This window comes from Scyliorhinus canicula, chromosome 11 (genome assembly GCF_902713615.1).
Source record: "Scyliorhinus canicula chromosome 11, sScyCan1.1, whole genome shotgun sequence".
In the NCBI taxonomy this organism is placed as follows: domain Eukaryota; kingdom Metazoa; phylum Chordata; class Chondrichthyes; order Carcharhiniformes; family Scyliorhinidae; genus Scyliorhinus; species Scyliorhinus canicula.
This window is the reverse complement of record NC_052156.1, coordinates 152,743,640-152,762,119: the sequence shown is the minus strand read 5'-3', so window position 1 is coordinate 152,762,119 and position 18,480 is coordinate 152,743,640. Positions and strand designations below refer to the sequence as shown.

The following is an 18,480-nucleotide window of genomic DNA, read 5'->3' as shown; positions in this document are numbered from 1 at the left end:
CACACTTTTTCCCCTGTCAGCTGAGGCTCGCCAGGCCTTCAACTGCATCAAGGAGGACATCTCCAAGGCTGCCATGCGGGCGGTGGATGAATCCGTCCCTTTCCAGGTTGAGAGCGATGCCTCAGAGGTAGCTCTTGCAGCCACACTAAATCAGGCAGGGAGACCAGTCGCATTTTTCTCCCGAACCCTCTCCGCTTCGGAACTTCGACACTCCTCAGTCGAAGAGGAAGCACAAGCCATTGTGGAAGCTATTCGTCACTGGAGGCACTACCTCGCAGGTAGAAGGTCGGTTGCCTTCATGTTTGACAACTCGCAAAGGGGCAAAATTAAAAATGACAAAATTCTGAGGTGGAGGATCGAACTCTCCACCTACAATTACGACATTATGTATCGACCGGGGAAGCTCAACGAGCCCCCAGATGCCCTGTCCCGCGGGACGTGTGCCAGAGCACAGAGCGACCGCTTAAAAACCATCCACAATGACCTCTGCCACCCGGGGGTCACCCGGCTCGCCCACTACATTAAAGCCCAAAATCTGCCTTTCTCCACCGAGGAGGTAAAAGCCATCACCAGGGATTGCCCGATCTGCGCGGAGTGCAAACCTCACTTCTACAGACCAGACAGGGCCCACCTGGTCAAGGCTTCTAGGCCCTTTGAACGCCTCGCTATCAATTTCAAAGGGCCACTCGCCTCGACTAACAGGAATGTGTACTTCCTGAACGTCATAGACGAGTTCTCCCATTTTCCCTTTGCTATCCCGTGCCAGCCCACACAGTCATTAGGGCCCTGCATAGTATCTTCACCCTGTTTGGTTTCCCCAGCTATGTACACAGCGACCGGGGTTCGTCCTTTATGAGGGACGAGCTGCGTCAGTACCTGCTCGGCAAGGGCATCGCCTCGAGCAGGACTACCAGCTATAACCCCAGGGGGAACGGGCAGGTGGAGAGGGAGAATGCGACCGTCTGGAAGACCGCCCTACTGATCCTCCGGTCCAGGAATCTCCCATTGGCAAGAAGTCCTCCCCGACGCGCTCCACGCTATTAAGTCTTATGTACCGCTACCAACCAGACCCCTCACGAGCGGCTCTTTATTTTTTCCTGGGGCACTACCACGGAGGTTTCGCTCCCAGCATGGTTGAAGACACCGGGCCCAGTACTCCTCCGGAAGCACGTCAGGGCGCACAAAACTGACCCACTCGTAGAGAAAGTGCTCCTACTGCATTCAAATCCCCAGTACGCCTTCGTAGAGTTCCCTGATGGCCATCAGGACACTGTATCCCTCCGGGACCTAGCACCTGCAGGATCCAACCCCCCCACTACCACCGCCGAGGTACCCCTCATACTACATCCCACCCAACCCGCCCCCACGCCCCCGCTCCTACCAGTTTGCTAGATTTCTTTCGCGCACCCGCGCCAGCTAGCTCCCTGCGCCCCCAGTCGAACCAGACGGGTACGAAGTTCGGGCAGAATCGCCCCCGGAATCAACCATCGTACCCCAACCGACGGTGCTCATCCAGCCACCAGAAGGGGCTGCAACCCCGGTGCTCCGCCGATCACAGCGGACAGCTGGGCCACCGGACAGACTCAATCTGTAAGCCACCACCCCCGCCGGACTTGATTTTTTTACAGGGGGTGAATGTGGTGAATCACAGTAGCGTAATTCACACTGTATTACTATGTCTCTGTAAGCTCGGCACACGAGCAGTTGTGCTGCTCTGCCACTAGGGGGAGATGCACTGGGAGTGTACGGGAGTTTGTACTGGGCTCCACCCTTGGCTCCACCCACGGCTCCTCCCCCCTAACCGTTAGTATAAAGGTTGATGCTGAGAGCCTGCCTGCCAGATCATCTGGAGTTCATCATGTCACAGGCAGGCTCTGTTGTAAGACGATTAAAACCACTGTTCTCTTCTAACCACGTGTAGCGTGAATTGATGGTCTCATCAAGTCCCAGTATCACGGATGGCCAAAGCCACAAGCAAATCATGTGGTGGGGGATTGCAACAAGAAGGGTGCAGAGGGGATCCGCAGCGAGATAAGGGGGTGACTATCAGTGGGGACTATCAGTTCTTGATATTTTGGCACTTGATCAGACAGTGAATGCCTTTGCTCGAGACCCCCCCCCCCCCCCCCCCAGGTGGTGACACGCTGGTCGCATGTTTTAGCTGCTGTGCACACTGCATCATGACAGGCCAGCTGCCACTGGGTTAACAGCAGAGGCAGCCGGATGCTGACTTTTAAGTGGTCATTTATTGCGAGAATGTAATTCTGACACAGGCAGGAAGGTGACAGGGTTCCGGGATGTCATCATCACACCTAATAACTTGCCATTTCTCCCTCTAAGCTCACCACCAGCAAGAGCACAAGATTTTGCCCTATGTTTTGGGTCTGTGACCTTGTATCAAACTGAGAAAAATTAGAAATGTAATAGGATTTGTCAAGTGAAAGGGAGATGGTGAGAGGGAAGAAGAACAATAGGGAAGGTCTGTGATAGGTTGGAGGGCAGGACAGATTACATTTAAAATCTTTTCATTGAGAAAACCAAGAGGATTGGTAATAGATCAAGTAAGGAAACAAATGTGTATGGACGAGGTGTAACTGACAGAAGAGCAGCCATCCAACGGGCGCGATTCTCCGCACTCACGATGGGTCGGAGAATAGCGGGCGTCGCAAATTTTTACGGCGACGCTGGTCCGACGCCCTCCCGCTATTCTCCGAACCCCGCACAAACTCCGAGTCGCTATTCCCGCCAAACGCCTCCATTACGTCCCCGACACAACCAGAATCGCTACAAATTGCCCCCCCCCCGCTATTCACCGGCCCGGATGGGCCGAAGTCCCGACTTAATCGCGCACTGTTTACACAGCGTGAAACACGCCTGCTTTTTAAGTTCGTCAATCAGTCGTGCTGGCTGCTTCCAGGAGGTTAGCGCACTGCTCAGCGCACCGCTCGAGTCTGGCCACAACGGGGAAGGCATCCCTGAGAACGGGAGGGGGGGTCCAGAGCGGGGGGGAGTGGGGGAGATGGAGGGGGGAGTGGGGGAGACGGAGAGGGCAGTGGGGGAGACGGAGAGGGCAGTGGGGGAGACGGAGGGGGGTGGAGTGGGGGAGACGGAGGGGGGGAGTGGGGGAGACGGAGTGGGGGAGACGGAGGGGGTGGAGTGGGGGAGACGGAGGGGGGGAGTGGGGAGACGGAGGGGGGAGTGGGGGAGACGGAGGGGGGGAGTGGGGGAGACGGAGGGGGGGAGATGGAGAGGGCAGTGGGGGAGGCGGAGGGGGGGAGTGGGGGAGACGGAGGGGGGGGGAGTGGGGGAGATGGAGAGGGCAGTGGGGAGATGGAGGGGGGGAGTGGGGGAGATGGAGAGGGCAGTGGGGGAGATGGAGGGGGGGAGTGGGGTCGAACCCCGTAACAAAATGTCTGCCGCCATGCCATGACGTGCCGGTCACGAGGACACTGGTTCCCCTGTGGCTTACGGCCACAGGCCACTGACACACCGGTGAGGAGGACATAGTTTACTGGCCGTTGGATGCAGAAAGTGACCAGGGGTTAGGCTGCCCGCGTGTCAGCAGCGCGACCAGGCCACCGGGACACACAGGTATCCCGTGGCTGGCGGCTGCCGAGTTGTCGACTAACCTCCATCTAACATGTCCCGTTTCTCTGCCCCCCACCACCCTTCTGTAGGTTAGCACAATGTATGTGAACAGAACGGCTATGTTCTGCGAAGTGGTTGGGGCCGCTGCACTGCATTTGGCGATGCAGCAGCATCCACACCCACAACCCGCAGTGGATGCAGGGCCAGCTGCAGCAGCAGAGGGAAGGGCCGAGGAGTTGCCAGTCGTCGAGCAGCATGGGGAGGAGGAGGAGGAAGAGGAAGAGGAGAGAGTGAGGGTGCAGCCACGGTGCCAGAGGCGACGACCAAGGCCGAGGGTGTACCGTGTCCGGGTCTCTTTCCTAACAATTACGGACGTCATCTGCAGGGGGAGACTCCGGCTGAGTAGGCAGACGGTGATACATATCTGTCACCTCGTGGCGCACCTCGCCCCACGTGGAACGGGGGGAGGACATGCGATCCCGGTTGCCATCAAGGTGACGGTCGCTCTTAACTTCTATGCTACCGGCTCCTTCCAGTCTCCGAGCGGGGACGTCTCCGGGATCTCCCAGTCATCGGTGCACAGGTGCATCCGGGTTTTGACCGACGCCCTCGATGCCATCGCGGACCGCTACATCACCTTTCCCGAGGACCAAGCAAGTCAAGACTCACGAGCTCGTGGATTTGCCAGCGTGGCCGGGATACCGAGGGTGCAGGGGGCAATCGATTGTGTTCACGTCCCCATGCGCCCGCCTGCAGGGGACAGGGATGTGTTCACAAACAGAAGGGAGACATACTCCATGAATATCCAGGTGGTATGCGACCCCCACATGAGGATCATGAATGTCTGTGCAAGGTTCCCAGGGAGTGTGCATGACTCCTACATACTGGCGCAGTCGTTCATCCCTGCGATGTTTGAGGGACATCCCCCCCGGCTGAGGGGCTGGTTGCTAGGCGACAGGGGTTTTCCGCTGAGGTCTTGGCTGATGACGCCTATACGGAGGCCTCAGACCAATGCGGAAACACGATACAACGAGGCCCATGCAGCAACCAGGGGTGTGGTGGAGCGCTGCCTTGGCCTCCTGAAGATGAGATTCAGGTGCCTGGACCGCTCCGGAGGGGCCCTGCAGTACCAGGCCGACAGGGTCGCTCACATTGTTGTGGTCTGCTGTGCGCTGCACAACATCGCGATGCAGAGGGGAGATGACCTGCTGCAGGAGGCGGAGGGAGAAGCCAGTGGCAGTGGTGCCAGCACAGAGGAGGAGGAGGAGGAGAGGGAGGAGGAGGAGGAGGAGGCTGGCGGAGCGGCAGGCGCAGCACGCAGACACGACCCAGGTGCTGGTGATGTCCAGGAGGCGGCACGACAGACCCGGCGAGGACGGCGGGCACGCGACGCCTTGGTGGCAACACGGTTCACGCATCGCATGTGACGTCCCCGCTGAACACCAAACCACCACCTACATCGCTAGTCGTGCAGAGGGTCAACACACAACTTCCACCACCACAACCCCCCCCCCCCCCCCCCCCCCCCCCCCCAACCCCCTCTCAGTGTACACTGCTCCACTTAGACATCACCCTTACCACTGGGTCCAGACGGTATGGCACAACATTGATGGCTGTGTCAGCGGGTGTGATCAGTGCCATGTGGAATGATGACAGCCCGCTCTGCGAAGAGCTGTGAGCTCAGAATCGTTAGAGAGAGTCTGACCCATGGCAATAGCTGAACCATCCACCTTGGTGGCCGCTGAGATCGTCACGGACACTCTATCACGTGCCCGCGTGGGCTAGCTGTGGGTGAGGGGAGGGGCAGGGACTGCACACCCGGCACCAAAGTTTCACCGCTCGTCAACCCCAGCGACACTCGGTCACCATCACGATTCCTGTGGCTGTGGAACAATCACACGGTATTACAAGTAAGGTGGAACAGTGCGTTTAATGTTAACAATTATTTACAGGTGCCCTAGCCCCTACAACTAAACTGTGCCCTTCACCCGTGCCAACTTACTCAGTGTCTATCTTAGTTGCCTTACGGGCCCTAACACTACGTCTACGTGAGTCCCCAGATGATACAGCAGGAGTGGAGGAGGATTGCTGCGAATCGCCCCCCTCGACTCGTTTCTCCTTGGCCAAGCGTTTCCTGGGGCGACCCGGCCTTGATGGGCCAGGCTGTTCTGCGGGCGTCTCGGGTGACATTGTGCCACCCTGCTCTGCCTGCTGCCCACCCGATGCACCAGGGATGGGACGGGGGGAGGCCGAGAATTCCGGGACGTCCCGTGATGGACTTAATGGGACGGGCCCCGAAACCTCCTCCTCCCTCGGGGAGCCCGGTGGCCCCAAGGCCTCACTTTAGGACAGAGGTGCGAGCGGGGAGGTGCCCCGTCGCACCACCGACACCTGGCGCTGCCAGTCCTGGAGGCCTGCAACGGTATCGACCAGGATCCGAAGGTTTGCAGACACGGAGTCCAGGGAGTTAGACATTCCCGCCAGGGACTGTGCGACCTCAACCTGTGTGTGCACGACGCCATCCAGCACATGTGTCAGGCGGTTGATGCTCTCGGCGACTGACTGCTGCGACTGGGCAATGACCTGGTGAGACTGGGCCAAGGCCTGCAGGGCGCCGGCAATATCGTTTTGCCTCTGGCACATTGCTGCCTGTGAGAGGGCAACCCTGTCCAGCGCCGAGGATGACGCGTGCACAATAACCCCAACGCCTTGCATAACCTGACCCATTGCCTCCACCGCGGATGCCATCCGTGCGGTGTCGGATTGGGTCTCTGCCAAGAGCGGCACCACTCCCTGCTCGTGGACGCGGTTCAACTCCTCTAACAGCGTCTGCAGAGTCTGGAAGACAGCCCTCATCCCGTCATTGTCTCCCTGGGTTTCTTGAGGCATCGGCTGTGCGGGTGGGTTGAGAAACTCCAGGAACTCCGAAAACGTCTGGGAGCCAGCTGCATGCTGGGCCTGGTCTGGCCTCCGCGAGTCCGGGCCCTCGGTTGCTCCGACCTCCACCTGCTGTACCTGCTCAGCTGTGATGTGCGAACCAGACTGTGACCCAGGAGACTCATCACTAAATAGGCCCGCCGGGGTGAGTGTCTCTGGGATGATGGATGTTGTGGGAGATAGCAGTGCCGCAAGCCCGATGTTGTCGCAATTTAGCGCCTCCTCAATGGTGTCGGGCCGCTCAGAGTCTGGAGGGTTATCGCTGGCCATTTCCGTGGCTTGTGGTCTCGCCACCTTCTGGGCGTCCTGATCCGCAGATTGGGTTGAGGAGGATGGGACTCCCCGCTGATCGGGCACCCTCTGTCGTGCGGCCCCGGGTGAGGTGGGGGCAGATGCCTGTGTCCATCTGCAGCCAGACGGCCCTGGTCGTTCGGCATCACGTCCTAGGGAAGAGAATGAGACGGGTTATTTAGATTTGCTCGGCAGGCCGCTGGACGGTCCCAGTGGGCAACGTGTGAAGGGACGGAGGATGGGGGAGGTATCCCAGTGGGCAGCGTGTGACGGGACAGAGGATGGGGGAGGTATCCCAGTGGGCAGGGTGTGTGAAGGGACAGAGGATGGGGGAGGTATTCCAGTGGGCAGGGTGTGTGAAGGGACAGAGGATGGGGGAGGTATCCCAGTGGGCAGGGTGTGTGAAGGGACAGAGGATGGGGGAGGTATCCCAGTGGGCAGGGTGTGTGAAGGGACAGAGGATGGGGGAGGGGTGGGTGTTTGTCAAGGAGGGTTGTCTCACTTGTTGCAGCTCCGCCAACCTCACATAGCGCGACATCCCGGGTGGCAGACCCCCCAACAAGGTCCAGTGCCCTCTGCTCAAAGGTGGTGAGGGGGTGCAGGTTGGGCGAACCCCCTCCAATCTGGTGCCGCTCACGGGTGTTGTGAGCGGACTTGGCCTGTTGGGGGAGGGTACATAGGTAGATCATTACAATACGGCAGGTATCAGCAGTCCGTTCAGACACTGGCACAGTTTGAGGGTCAAGTTGTCATAAGACGATTGCATCTCTCCACGAGGCCAGAGCGCTGGGTCTGTGACAACTTTGTGAACCACCCTCAAATAACTCTGCCCCAATCCCCCTCCACCCCCCCGTGCCAGGGGGGGAGGTGGGTGATTAAGTAAAGGGGGGGAGGGAATGGGTGTGACCAGGGGGCACCTTCTTGGCACTTACCCTGGCAGCCCTGGTGAGGTCGTGAAGCTTTTTTCGGCACTGCTCTGCTGAGCGAGGGGTCTGCCCCACAGCACTGACGGCAGCAGCCACTTCACGCCAGGCCTGGCGTACCGCGCTGGCAGGTTGGCGATGCCCTCTCCGCGGGCGGATGATGCCCCTCTGCTCGACAGCATCGAGCAGCATCTCGACATCGGCCTCCACAAAACGAGGTGCAGCTCTCCTGGGCTCCGACATCATGGCCTACAGATTCTGTGCTCGCCCGTGCCTTTTTACGGCGTCGGGCGGCGTCATGTGGGCGTGATCGTGTCGTCGCCGCGTTCCGTCGTCATCGCGCACGTGATTGACGCGGCCGCGTTCCTAGCCCATTTCCCGGTCGTGAATACGTCGGGAAATGGACCCTTCCCGACCGTCGTAAAACGCGCCCGTTTTTTACGACAATTTCGCGATTTTTCGCGGGTGCGGAGAATCGCACCCAGAGTAAATGGATTAAGAAAGAAACAACAATAGGTCCTAACAAAACAAAATGGGGTCTGAGTTTATGGATCTAAAATTGAACTCAGTGTTTCATTCAGAAGGTTGTAAAAGTGCTCAGTCAGAAGAAGAGATGCTGTTTCTCCAGCTTCCATTGAGCTTCACTGGAACGTAGTAGCGGCGGTCAAAGGCAAAAAGATGAGGGTGGGCGCAAGATAGAAATTGAAATGACAGGTAGCATGAAGCTCAGGGTACTGCTTGCAGACTGAAAGGTTTTGAAGAACATAAGGACATGGGTAGGAGCGGAAGTAGGCCATTCAAGTCTGCTCCATCATTCAATAAGACCACAGCTGATCTGATTGTGGTCTTCACTCTGCTTTCCTGTCTGCCCCTCCCCCCCCTCCCCATAAATGTTGACTCACTTACAGGTAAAAATTCTGTCTAACTCCGCCTTGAATATATTCAATGATCCAGCTTCCACTGCTCTGGGTTGGAGAGTTCCTAAGAATAACAATCCTCTGAAACAAGAAATTCCTTCTCATCTCTGTTTTATATGGGAACTGTGCCCCTTCAAGATTTCCCCCACAAGGGGAATCATCCTCTCAGTACTTAACCTGAAAAGCCCCTTCAGAATCTGCAACATCTGCATCCTATTGAACTTTCTCCAAATTGTCTCCAAAGGAAGTACATCTTTCCTTCAAAGAACAATACTGCACAGGAACATGTCCATTGGCTCTCCAAGCCTGCACCGACTATGGTACCTGCCTAACTAAAACCGTATGCACTTACGGAGAAGTGGGCTGGATTCTCCGATTTGCAGACTAAGTGCTGACGCCAACATGGGAACAGTGGATTTTTATGCCAGGAAAAACGCGCAAAATCTGCACCGATCCTCCGTCCGGGGGGGGGGGGGGGGGGGGGGGGTGGCAGCAGCCGTGCAGTGTAAATTCCTTGGCTTTACATGCGGATACGGCCAGAGAATTATCGTGCCATGCAAAATGGCGTGGGCCGCGCGCGGACCCGGCCTGCCAAAAGCTGCGCCCGTAACCAGTCTCACCACCCCCCAGCAGTGCCCCCAGCCCCTGACGATGTCCTCCCTGCCAGTGGGAACCCTCTCCCCCCAACCGACTGTCGCGGCACTGGACTCAGTCCGCAGCTGCCAAGCGAGGTTCCTGGGGGAAAAAACCATAAGCTTTCCACGCCATCGGGAATTCAGACCATCAGGGGCTGAGCATCGGAGGAGGGCCTCAGGTGACGTCTTGAGGCCGTTCCGACGGCATGCAGACTATGCCGTTTTGGAGGGGGCGGAGCATCGCAAAAGTGTCACCGCCCTCGTTTTTGGCATAAACGGGGTTTCTTTGGCCGATCGCCGAATGCGATTTTGGCGTTGCCGACCGGAGAATCCTGCCCTGTATTCTTCCATCCCCACCCTATTCATATATTTTTCTAGATGCCTCTTAAATGCCACTATCTTACCTGCTCCCACCACCTCCATAGGCAGTGTGTTCCATATATTTACCACCCTCTGTGTAAAAACTTGCCTCGCACATCTGTTCTAAACTTTTCCCCATGCACTTTAAACCTATGTCCCTCGTACCTGACTCTCCGACCCTAGGAAAGAGCATCTGACTATCCACTCTATCCATGCCACTCATAATCTTGTAGACCTCAACCTCAGTCAGGAGGCCAAACCTATCCACAGTACACGAGGTTTGGTCTTGCCATATCCTATACATTCGTCGAAAGACTTCCCTACTTTTTTAAAAATATAAATTTAGAGTACCCAATTATTTTTTTTCCAATTAAGGGGCAATTTAGCGTGGCCAATCCACCTAACCTGCACATCTTTGGTTTGTGAGGGTGAATCCCACGCAGACATGGGGAGAATGTGCAAACTCCACACGGACAGTGACCCAGGGCCGGGATTCGAACCTGGGTCCTCAGCGCTGCAGTCCCAGTGCTAACCACTGCGCCACATGCCGCCATTCCCTACTTTTAAACTCCATCCTAAGGCCAATTTTCCATTTGCCTTCCTAATCATTTGCTGTACTTGCATGATAACGTTTAGTGATTCATCTACGAGGACTGCAGCTACCTTTATACCACTGCTTTCTGCAGTTCCTCACTATTTAAATAAAATTCTGTTTTCCTACTCTTCCCACCAAAGTGAACAATGTCACAGTTTTCCATACATCAGCCAATTTTTTTCACAGATTTGCTTTTTAATGGCAGGTGGAGGTTCCACCACTTACAAAGCAGGTCAACGACTCTTGGAAACAATAAGACTCAGAATATTGTACAATTTTCAACCCAAAACCTTTAACTCCCTGAACCTTTCGAACTGTTTAATTATAAACATCAAACATTCATGTGATTTTTTCTTTTGGCCTCAAACACATTCTTCAAACTGTTAATCAGGACACACTCAACTCCCAATTTAAGAATAGTCGCATTATAATAAAATACAATGCAAGCTATCATTCAATTAAATATTGAATATTCAGTTTTTTTATACATTAACATACAGTTAAGGGACTGAGTGAAGTAGGAAATTAGCCCCAGTATTTGAACTAGAAAATTTTGAGAATAAGACGTTTTCACTGGTTTATTTCCCACAAAAATGTCTTAAATTTTATTTCCTTTGGTGCTAAATTTTGTAGTTTCCAAAATACTGCATGTGTTTTATAATTCCTTTGTTAAAATTGATTTTTGTAAACAAAAAATATATTTTCTGTAAAGCAGAATTGAGGCAATCAATCATCAGGGACCAGAGAGACTTATTTAATTGGGACCAAAACTGCAATGTGGCATGCTTTGGTGAAGTACAAGATGAAGCCATAATTTCTCTCACTTGGTTGCCAGTTTTTATTGCGCTGCTATGGGGACACAATAAGATTTTTCAAAGGAAAAAAAATCAACAGATGATTTTTATTTGCTTCGTGTTGGGAATCCATCCTAATTAATAAGCTCCAAACTAAACAAATGATAAGTAAACACAGAAATATATACCACTTAATGTATCATGACTTAGCATAAGCAAAGCATTAGGAAATCAATATATATATTAAAAATTTTGTATCTGCAAATTTCCTGCAGAATCACATATTTTGTCATTGAAGTTTGTTAATTAGCTCTAAATAAGACAGCAGCAAATTAGCATGGAAGAGGTAGATAATGTGTAAATTCGAAGTGAGAAAAAACGATGAACTTGTGACAGAAATCAATTCTGATTTTAAGATCCTGGACTAGACAAAAAACATTTATAAAAAAAAGATCCTGGACTAGACTCCAACAGTTGCTAGGATACTGGACAGAAACCCCAATATTTTATTTTCATTTTGTAAGACTGTGAGGGAAGGAACCTCGCTCCAGGAGTAATTTCACAAAAAATAAGGAGATAGTAGATTAAAACAAACTTTGTTACTAACACAGTATTGAAATACCCTTAACATCACACAAGAAAAATAACAATCACTCCTTAAACAATGTTAATCAGTGCAGTGGTACAGTAACCTTAACTACTATCTTTATTCCAACACAAACAACAACAAAAAAAATCTCAGCTCTCAATCCACTTTAAATGCCATTAGCACTCAGGAATACCTGTCAGAGATGTCCTCTGAGACTGTTTTGAAGAAAATACCTGAATCCTGTCAGAACCATGCAGAAACTCTGGCTGTAACTAAGAAGAACCAAATTTTGAAATATGAGAAGTATCATTGAGGGCATCTGCTGCAGTCAAAACCTCTAGATTTTAAGAAGTTTCTGTGGAGGTTCGATTGGGAGATGAGAGCAAAAAGTGACTGGGCCCGAAGGACCCTGAGAAACCACCAAAGAGGGTGAGGTAGACCACCTCAACTCACTCATAATTGGCAACACTGCTGAAAGTGATTTAATGATCTGAAATTGGACAGGTGTAGTGACAATACCCATGCACATCTTGAATAAATACTGAAACCATGACTGGATCCATTCCTATTGTAATGTTAGCAAAGAGATGCATGTAACATACTGTTCACAAGGAAACTCAATTTTCCTCTCATTTCCTCCCTCCCCCACACATGGCTGAGTTCAATAATGGACAAAAATAGAATAAACAACTTCAAGGGCAGCACAGTAGCACAAGTGGCTAGCACTGTGACTTCACAGCGCCAGGGTACCAGGTTCAATTCCCCGCTGGGTCACTGTCTGCGTGGGTTTCCTCCGGGTGCTCCGGTTTCCTCCCACAGTCCAAAGACGTGCAGGTTCGGTGGATTGACCATGCAAAAATTGCCCTTAGTGTCCAAAAAGGTTAAGTTCTTTTAAAGAAGTGAATTCTTCAAAAATATCAGCGGGCGAGATTCTCCGTTTGGGAGATTGGGCGGTATTCTCCATCCAGCGATGCGGGAATCACAAAGCACAATCGGGCAGAGAATCGCGCATCAGCTAAAAATCGAGGCCGCGCCAGGCGCCCAACGGAATGCCATGCGTAGTGCCTTGACAGCGACGTGAATGCATTCTACACCGCGCGTACAGCAAACGCCGTTGGCATATCATTACTGGACCCGCCCTGGTATTTTCCGGGCCTCCCACGATGCTCCTCTGCCAGGAGGAATTACGGAGTGAGAGGTTCATTTGTGGTTTTTAAAATTGGGAAACAGGTGCCGTGGCTGCTGAGGGAGAGAGCAGGTAGGACGTGTTCCCAAACCAAAGGTGCACTGGTAGGCATCTGCCGGGGCCACGGGGGAATAGCAGGAGTTGATCAAGGAATGGGCCATGGGGTTGGGGTGTCCCCACCGGGACCCCGTTGTCCAGGCACGGACCACCATTGCCGCGGCCTGCAAGGCAACCATCATGCTGCGCACCCCACTGACGACCCACTGTGGCCCATGGTTAAGCAAAGCAACACACGGCCATATGGTGGCACCCCCCCAACCCACCGCCACCAACAACTGGCACCACCCTGCCATCACACCGCCCATCCAAGGGGACACCCACGGTAGCTCCTAAAGGAGGACGTCCAACGGGGGCCATAGAGGGTACCACTGATATGGGTAGCACCAGCCACCGATACCCTTGCTGGCAGGAACGGATGCAGAGACCCCCACGATGCCGGGAAACGACGGGGCCAGGGGTACAGCGCAGAGTGCTGGGGGAATGGCCAATGCTGGGTGTGGGGACGGGAGAGGGGGGAGGGAGATATGGAGGGGCTGCAGTGCAGGACAGGTCCACCGTGTAGCCCGTTAGACCTGGTTGGGCACAGGGGTATGCACCATGCTAACATGTCTGCCTTTCACCCTCTGCGGGCAATGGATTTCGGAATCTAACCTGGAATGATTGGCATCTGCCTTGCCGTGACAGACCTGTGGCATGCATTGATGCTGTACGAGCAAGGGCTGCTCGGGGAGGGCCACACAGCAGTGGAGCAAGCCTCACAGGAACAGGAACCAGCCAGTGAGGATGGAGAGCTGACTGCTCAACAAGAGGTGGGAAGGAGGCATCGCATTAGGCCTCGTGTATACCGCCAGCACCTGTTATTCCAGGACCTGCCAGACCGAGTGTGTTGTCAAAGACTCCAGCTGTGCAGGGGAGCTCTATGGCATATCTGCCACACCATGGTGCACCTAGAACTGCGGGGGTAAGGGGGAGGATACCCATTCCAGTGGCCGTCAAGGTGATAGTCGTCCTCAACATTTTCGCAATGGGGTCCTTCCGAGCTGTCTGCAATTCCCGCCCTGTGACCTGGTCCTCTTTGGCGACCATCCTTAGGAGTCACTCGGGTGTCCCATTCAGTTTCACATAGCAATACATTTCACTAGCCAGTGATTGAGTTTTATTTGTCCTGCCACAGCTTCTTAGGGAGTTTGTTTATTTAATAATAATAATGAGCAGATTCTACACAGACAGTGACCCAAGCTAGGAATGGAACCTGGGACCCTGGCTAATCACTGTGCTGCATCTTTCCCACACTTGAATGCATCTCAATTACCCTGCTTTGATGCTAACCACAATATTTATAAACACCCTCGCTGTGATTGACAACTCCTTACAACATCAGAAAGAGCAAATTACTTTCCGCTGAGAAAACCAAGAGTGATAACTCTGACCAATTGGTATCTTTGATGTTAAAACAAACTCTAATTTAAACACAGAACTAACCACATTAACATAAAAGAAAATAGCTTTACAGTTCCTATTTAAACAGTTCTTAAACACAAGCAAAAATGTACTATCTGTACCTGCTACTAACTCCAATTAAGCAACCCCAATACAGTTCAAATGCCACTTATACATCAAGTTGATAGAACAGGTTTGCTTGCTTATCTGTGCAGACCTTTGGAGACAGAGACACTTTCAGGAACAACCTGAAAATCCTTCTGTCTTGTCAGACTCTTCTGTTCAATCTGACAATATTTGGCAAAACCACTGTTCAACTTAAAAACTTCTAGCAGGCTGCAAAACTACCAAACGATATGGCTCCTCCCATTAATTACATCATCCATATCCCACTGTGATGTTCCATCTGCTGCTTAGCTAGGACTACATCCAATCCCTCATAAATTATCTACTCTCCAGAAATCATAACAATGTTCCATTAGGTACCACTCAGTAAACAAATAAATGGCCAAAATTAATAATTACCTCACCTTTTATGACCTCTTAATGCAGCTTTAGCAGACACACAGTCTGGATACCTTAAACTAGGTTCTTCAATAATATGACTGCAACAATAATATACCTGAACTCAGGTCTGTGCTTAAACCGCTCAGATACTTTAGAAGCAAGCCATTCATTAATTTCTCTTAGTGGGCTGTGATTGACAGCTTCCAAAAACACAGCTGTTAGCCTTGCATCATTCATCTCCCTTCATGGATGAGTAACTCTGAAGTCCTGTAACCACAATGTTTACAAACACCAACCACTTCAAAGAGAGTGCATTCCAATCACCACCCCACCCCTTCAAGCTTGAGTGACTTTGCAGTGCTGAGCTGGAGACTGATAGCACTTACTCTTGGGGGTCCCATATTCAGGGGGGTTCTGGGGGTGGGTCAGGTCACCTCTGTACTTGGTAGAAGGGGGCCAGAAATTCCAGGGGTAAGGTTCTGAATCAGGATGTGGGGAGGGTCTGGGGGCTGTTCTGAAGTGCGGGAGGTGTGGGGGGCAGATCAGCGATACAGGGGGGTTGGTGGGGGCTGCTTTGCAATGAGTTGGCCAGCCATGGGACCTCGCTAGAGGGCCATCTGTTGGGATCATGGCTGTTGTGTGCCATGGGTGCTCTGTGTGATGCATGGGATGTGCCTACTTGTCCAGGAGAAGGATGGATGGAAGCAGGAGGGCATTAGGTAGGCAGGGCTTGGTGAAGCTAGTGTTCCTGATGCTTGGGCTGGCTGATGGTGCCAGGGTGAGTGGCAAAGGCCACGCTGCCTGTGTTCAATGTTTGGGATGCAATCTGCAATAAAGGCACCGGAGTTTGGCTTTCATAGGATTGAATCCCTACAGTGCAGAAGGAGGCAATTCGGCCCATCGAGTCTGCACCGACCCTATGAAATAGCACCCTTCCAAGGCGTTGCGGTCGTGGCTGATGCCGCCTATACGGAGGCCACAGACCGACACGGAGACCCGGTACATCGACACCTATACAGCAACCAGGGATGTGATCGAGAGGGGCACTGAAGAGGCACTTCAGGTGCCTGGACCGCTCTGGAGGGGCCCTCAAGTACGAGGCCAGGAAGGTCGCCCGCATAAGGGGCTGGTTTAGCTCACTCAGCTAAATCGCTGGCTTTTAAAGCAGGCCAGCAGCACGGTTCGATTCCCATACCAGCCTCCCCGGACAGGCACCGGAATGTGGCGACTAGGGGCTTTTCACAGTAACTTCATTGAAGCCTACTCGTGACAATAAGCGATTTTCATTTCATTTTTCATCGTGGTGGTCTGCTGCATCCTCCACAATATCGCACAGCAGAGGAGCGATGCACTGGAGGAGGATGAGGAGAAAGTGTAGGCCTCGTCAGACAAGGAGGATGAGGGGGAGGGGGGCAATGAGCGTGACATGTGGCCTGGCCAGGCATGGGAGACTGCACAACGATACCGCCACGGCCAGCGCACACGGGACGCACTCGTCGCGACACGGTTCACCGACTAGGGGAGCGGGGGGGTTACTGGCCAGGGACACAGACACCACCATACCACACCCCTTCACCTCCCACACGACCGAACACCCTCACTTCCCACACCACCATACCACCCGCATGCACACTCCGTAATACATACCTGCGGCCCTATGATCTGGGAGCATTAGGTTGCTAGTGACAGCGGGTCTGGTCCATGGGATGGAGGGTGATGACAACCCGCTCAGCGATGAGCTCTGTGCTCCATATTGTATGAGAATGTCTGACTCATGCCCACAGTAGCGCCTTCCACCTGGGTGATCCCTGCATGTGAGCTGGCCAGTCCATCACACGGGCCCGTTGAATCCCTAGGGAGGGGGTGCTGGGGATGGTTGGGGCAGGGTGGGGGGGGGGGGTAACACAGTCCACCCACTGGGCCTTCACTCATCCTCCACTCGCACTGGCTTCAGTCCTGGTCCCGGGTCACTGTCAGTGTGGAGTTGGCACATTCTCCCCGTGTCTGCATGGGTCTCACCCCCACAAGCAAGGATGTACAGGGTAGGTGGATTGGTAACACTAAATTTCCTCTTAATAGGAAAATATTTATAATTAAGCACAAGAAAAAAGTCATTCAACACATCAGCACAGGCCATGTATAATCCAGTCTGTGATAAATCTCAGAAAACACCCACAAAAACGTAATTTTTTGAAGTTGCAACTGTACTTTTCTTTGGATCAGATGGTACTTTAATACTCCCTTCTCTGATAAGAGTATTGCTGCATGATCCCTCGCATTCTTTCTTTTTATTCTTTAAGGGGTATTTGCTGTTGAAACACTTTTTACTTTGGTAATGGTAAGTTTTTTATCCAAGTGGACATAAATGCCAGACAAATGGTAAAGATTCTGCAATTTACCACAGGCCCCTGTAGGTGGAGTTCCGAAAGGTGCAAGTAAATTGTTTACAAACCATCAATCTTCTATTTAACCATTAGGAAAATAGCTGTTGTTCCAGAGTTGCTACTGATCTGAATTACTTCTTTTGTGTTTTTGAAATAGGATAAAATGATGTCTTTGACGAAGCTTGTGCTGCTGTTAACTGTATGTTGCGCCGCAAGAACCACCTTTGGCTACAGAGTGTACAAAATAAACAAAAGCTATTCTTGCAACAACGAGCTGCTTTCTGAAGTAATGAAGGATGATCCTCCAGAAAACTCACTGAAGGAGAGAAGCCTCACCTACCTGCCAACTGACACATCTTCATTTGCTGAAGAAAAAGAGAAAAGGACATTGCCGTTTGCACGATATAAATATCTCAACCGGACACAATTAAAAAGGAAAATGTACCAGAATAATGCAAGGAACAATCGGCGAACCAAGTTCACCCTGTCCCTGGATGTGCCCACGAACATTCTCAGTATTCTCTTAAACATTGCAAAAGCTAAAAGCATGAGAGCAAAAGCAGCAGCAAATGCTCGCCTGATGGCACAAATTGGCAGAAGAAAGTAGATTTGTAATTATTGAAATTTTAAGGCTATTTTCACATCAGCATGAAATTGCAGCTGCATGCTTCTGGCTAAAATCTGTTTGCATTAAAAGAAAATCCATTTGGTAGGTGACATAAAATGTTAGGTTCCAATCAACAGAAAATGAAAATTTAGAGCAGCAGTAATGAATTTGTTTAGTACAGGAGGACTGATATTATTTGCACCAGAAAATCCTTGTTATAGATCATATCATAAAACTTGGATAAAATGCATTATAGGAGAGAAAGGTCAGGAAATCAGGAGCTTTCCACAGTGGTTTTACTTTGTGGAGGCAGTCGATCTTATTTTATGATTTCTTGTATAGCTGATTGTACAGCTGAAAACACATTAATTACACAGTGACGAGTTGGAGAATGCCAAAAATTATAAAATTCCAGAAGTTTTGCACCTTTCAGTCAACAACTGAGCAACTTTGTGATGTACAATGGGCTTACTTGTGAACAGAAATATTTTTCTTCAGAGTTCCATTATTCCTGGGGTTTTTTTCAGGAAATGTAATTTTGTAAGGCCATTTTAATTGATAGATAGGAAATAACCAACATCCACTTAATTCAATTTCTACCACCCTGCCAATTGCATGGTAGACATATAATGGAGTTTTTGACTAATTGTATGTAGCAGCCGATCTC

General features: G+C 51.9%; 1 protein-coding gene across 2 annotated transcripts in view; it reads left to right on the top strand.

Annotated features, from left to right (window-relative positions):
• ucn3l (urocortin 3, like) overlaps nucleotides 1-17,923 on the top strand; it is a 29,589-nt gene extending 11,666 nt beyond the window's left edge. For both annotated transcript variants that reach the window (XM_038811802.1, XM_038811803.1), the window contains exon 2: nucleotides 17,364-17,923. In XM_038811802.1, the coding sequence (XP_038667730.1) occupies nucleotides 17,370-17,813 (444 nt within the window). In that variant the 5' untranslated portion in view covers nucleotides 17,364-17,369 and the 3' untranslated portion in view covers nucleotides 17,814-17,923. The remainder of the gene's footprint in view (nucleotides 1-17,363) is intronic.
• Nucleotides 17,924-18,480: the final 557 nt, after the last annotated feature.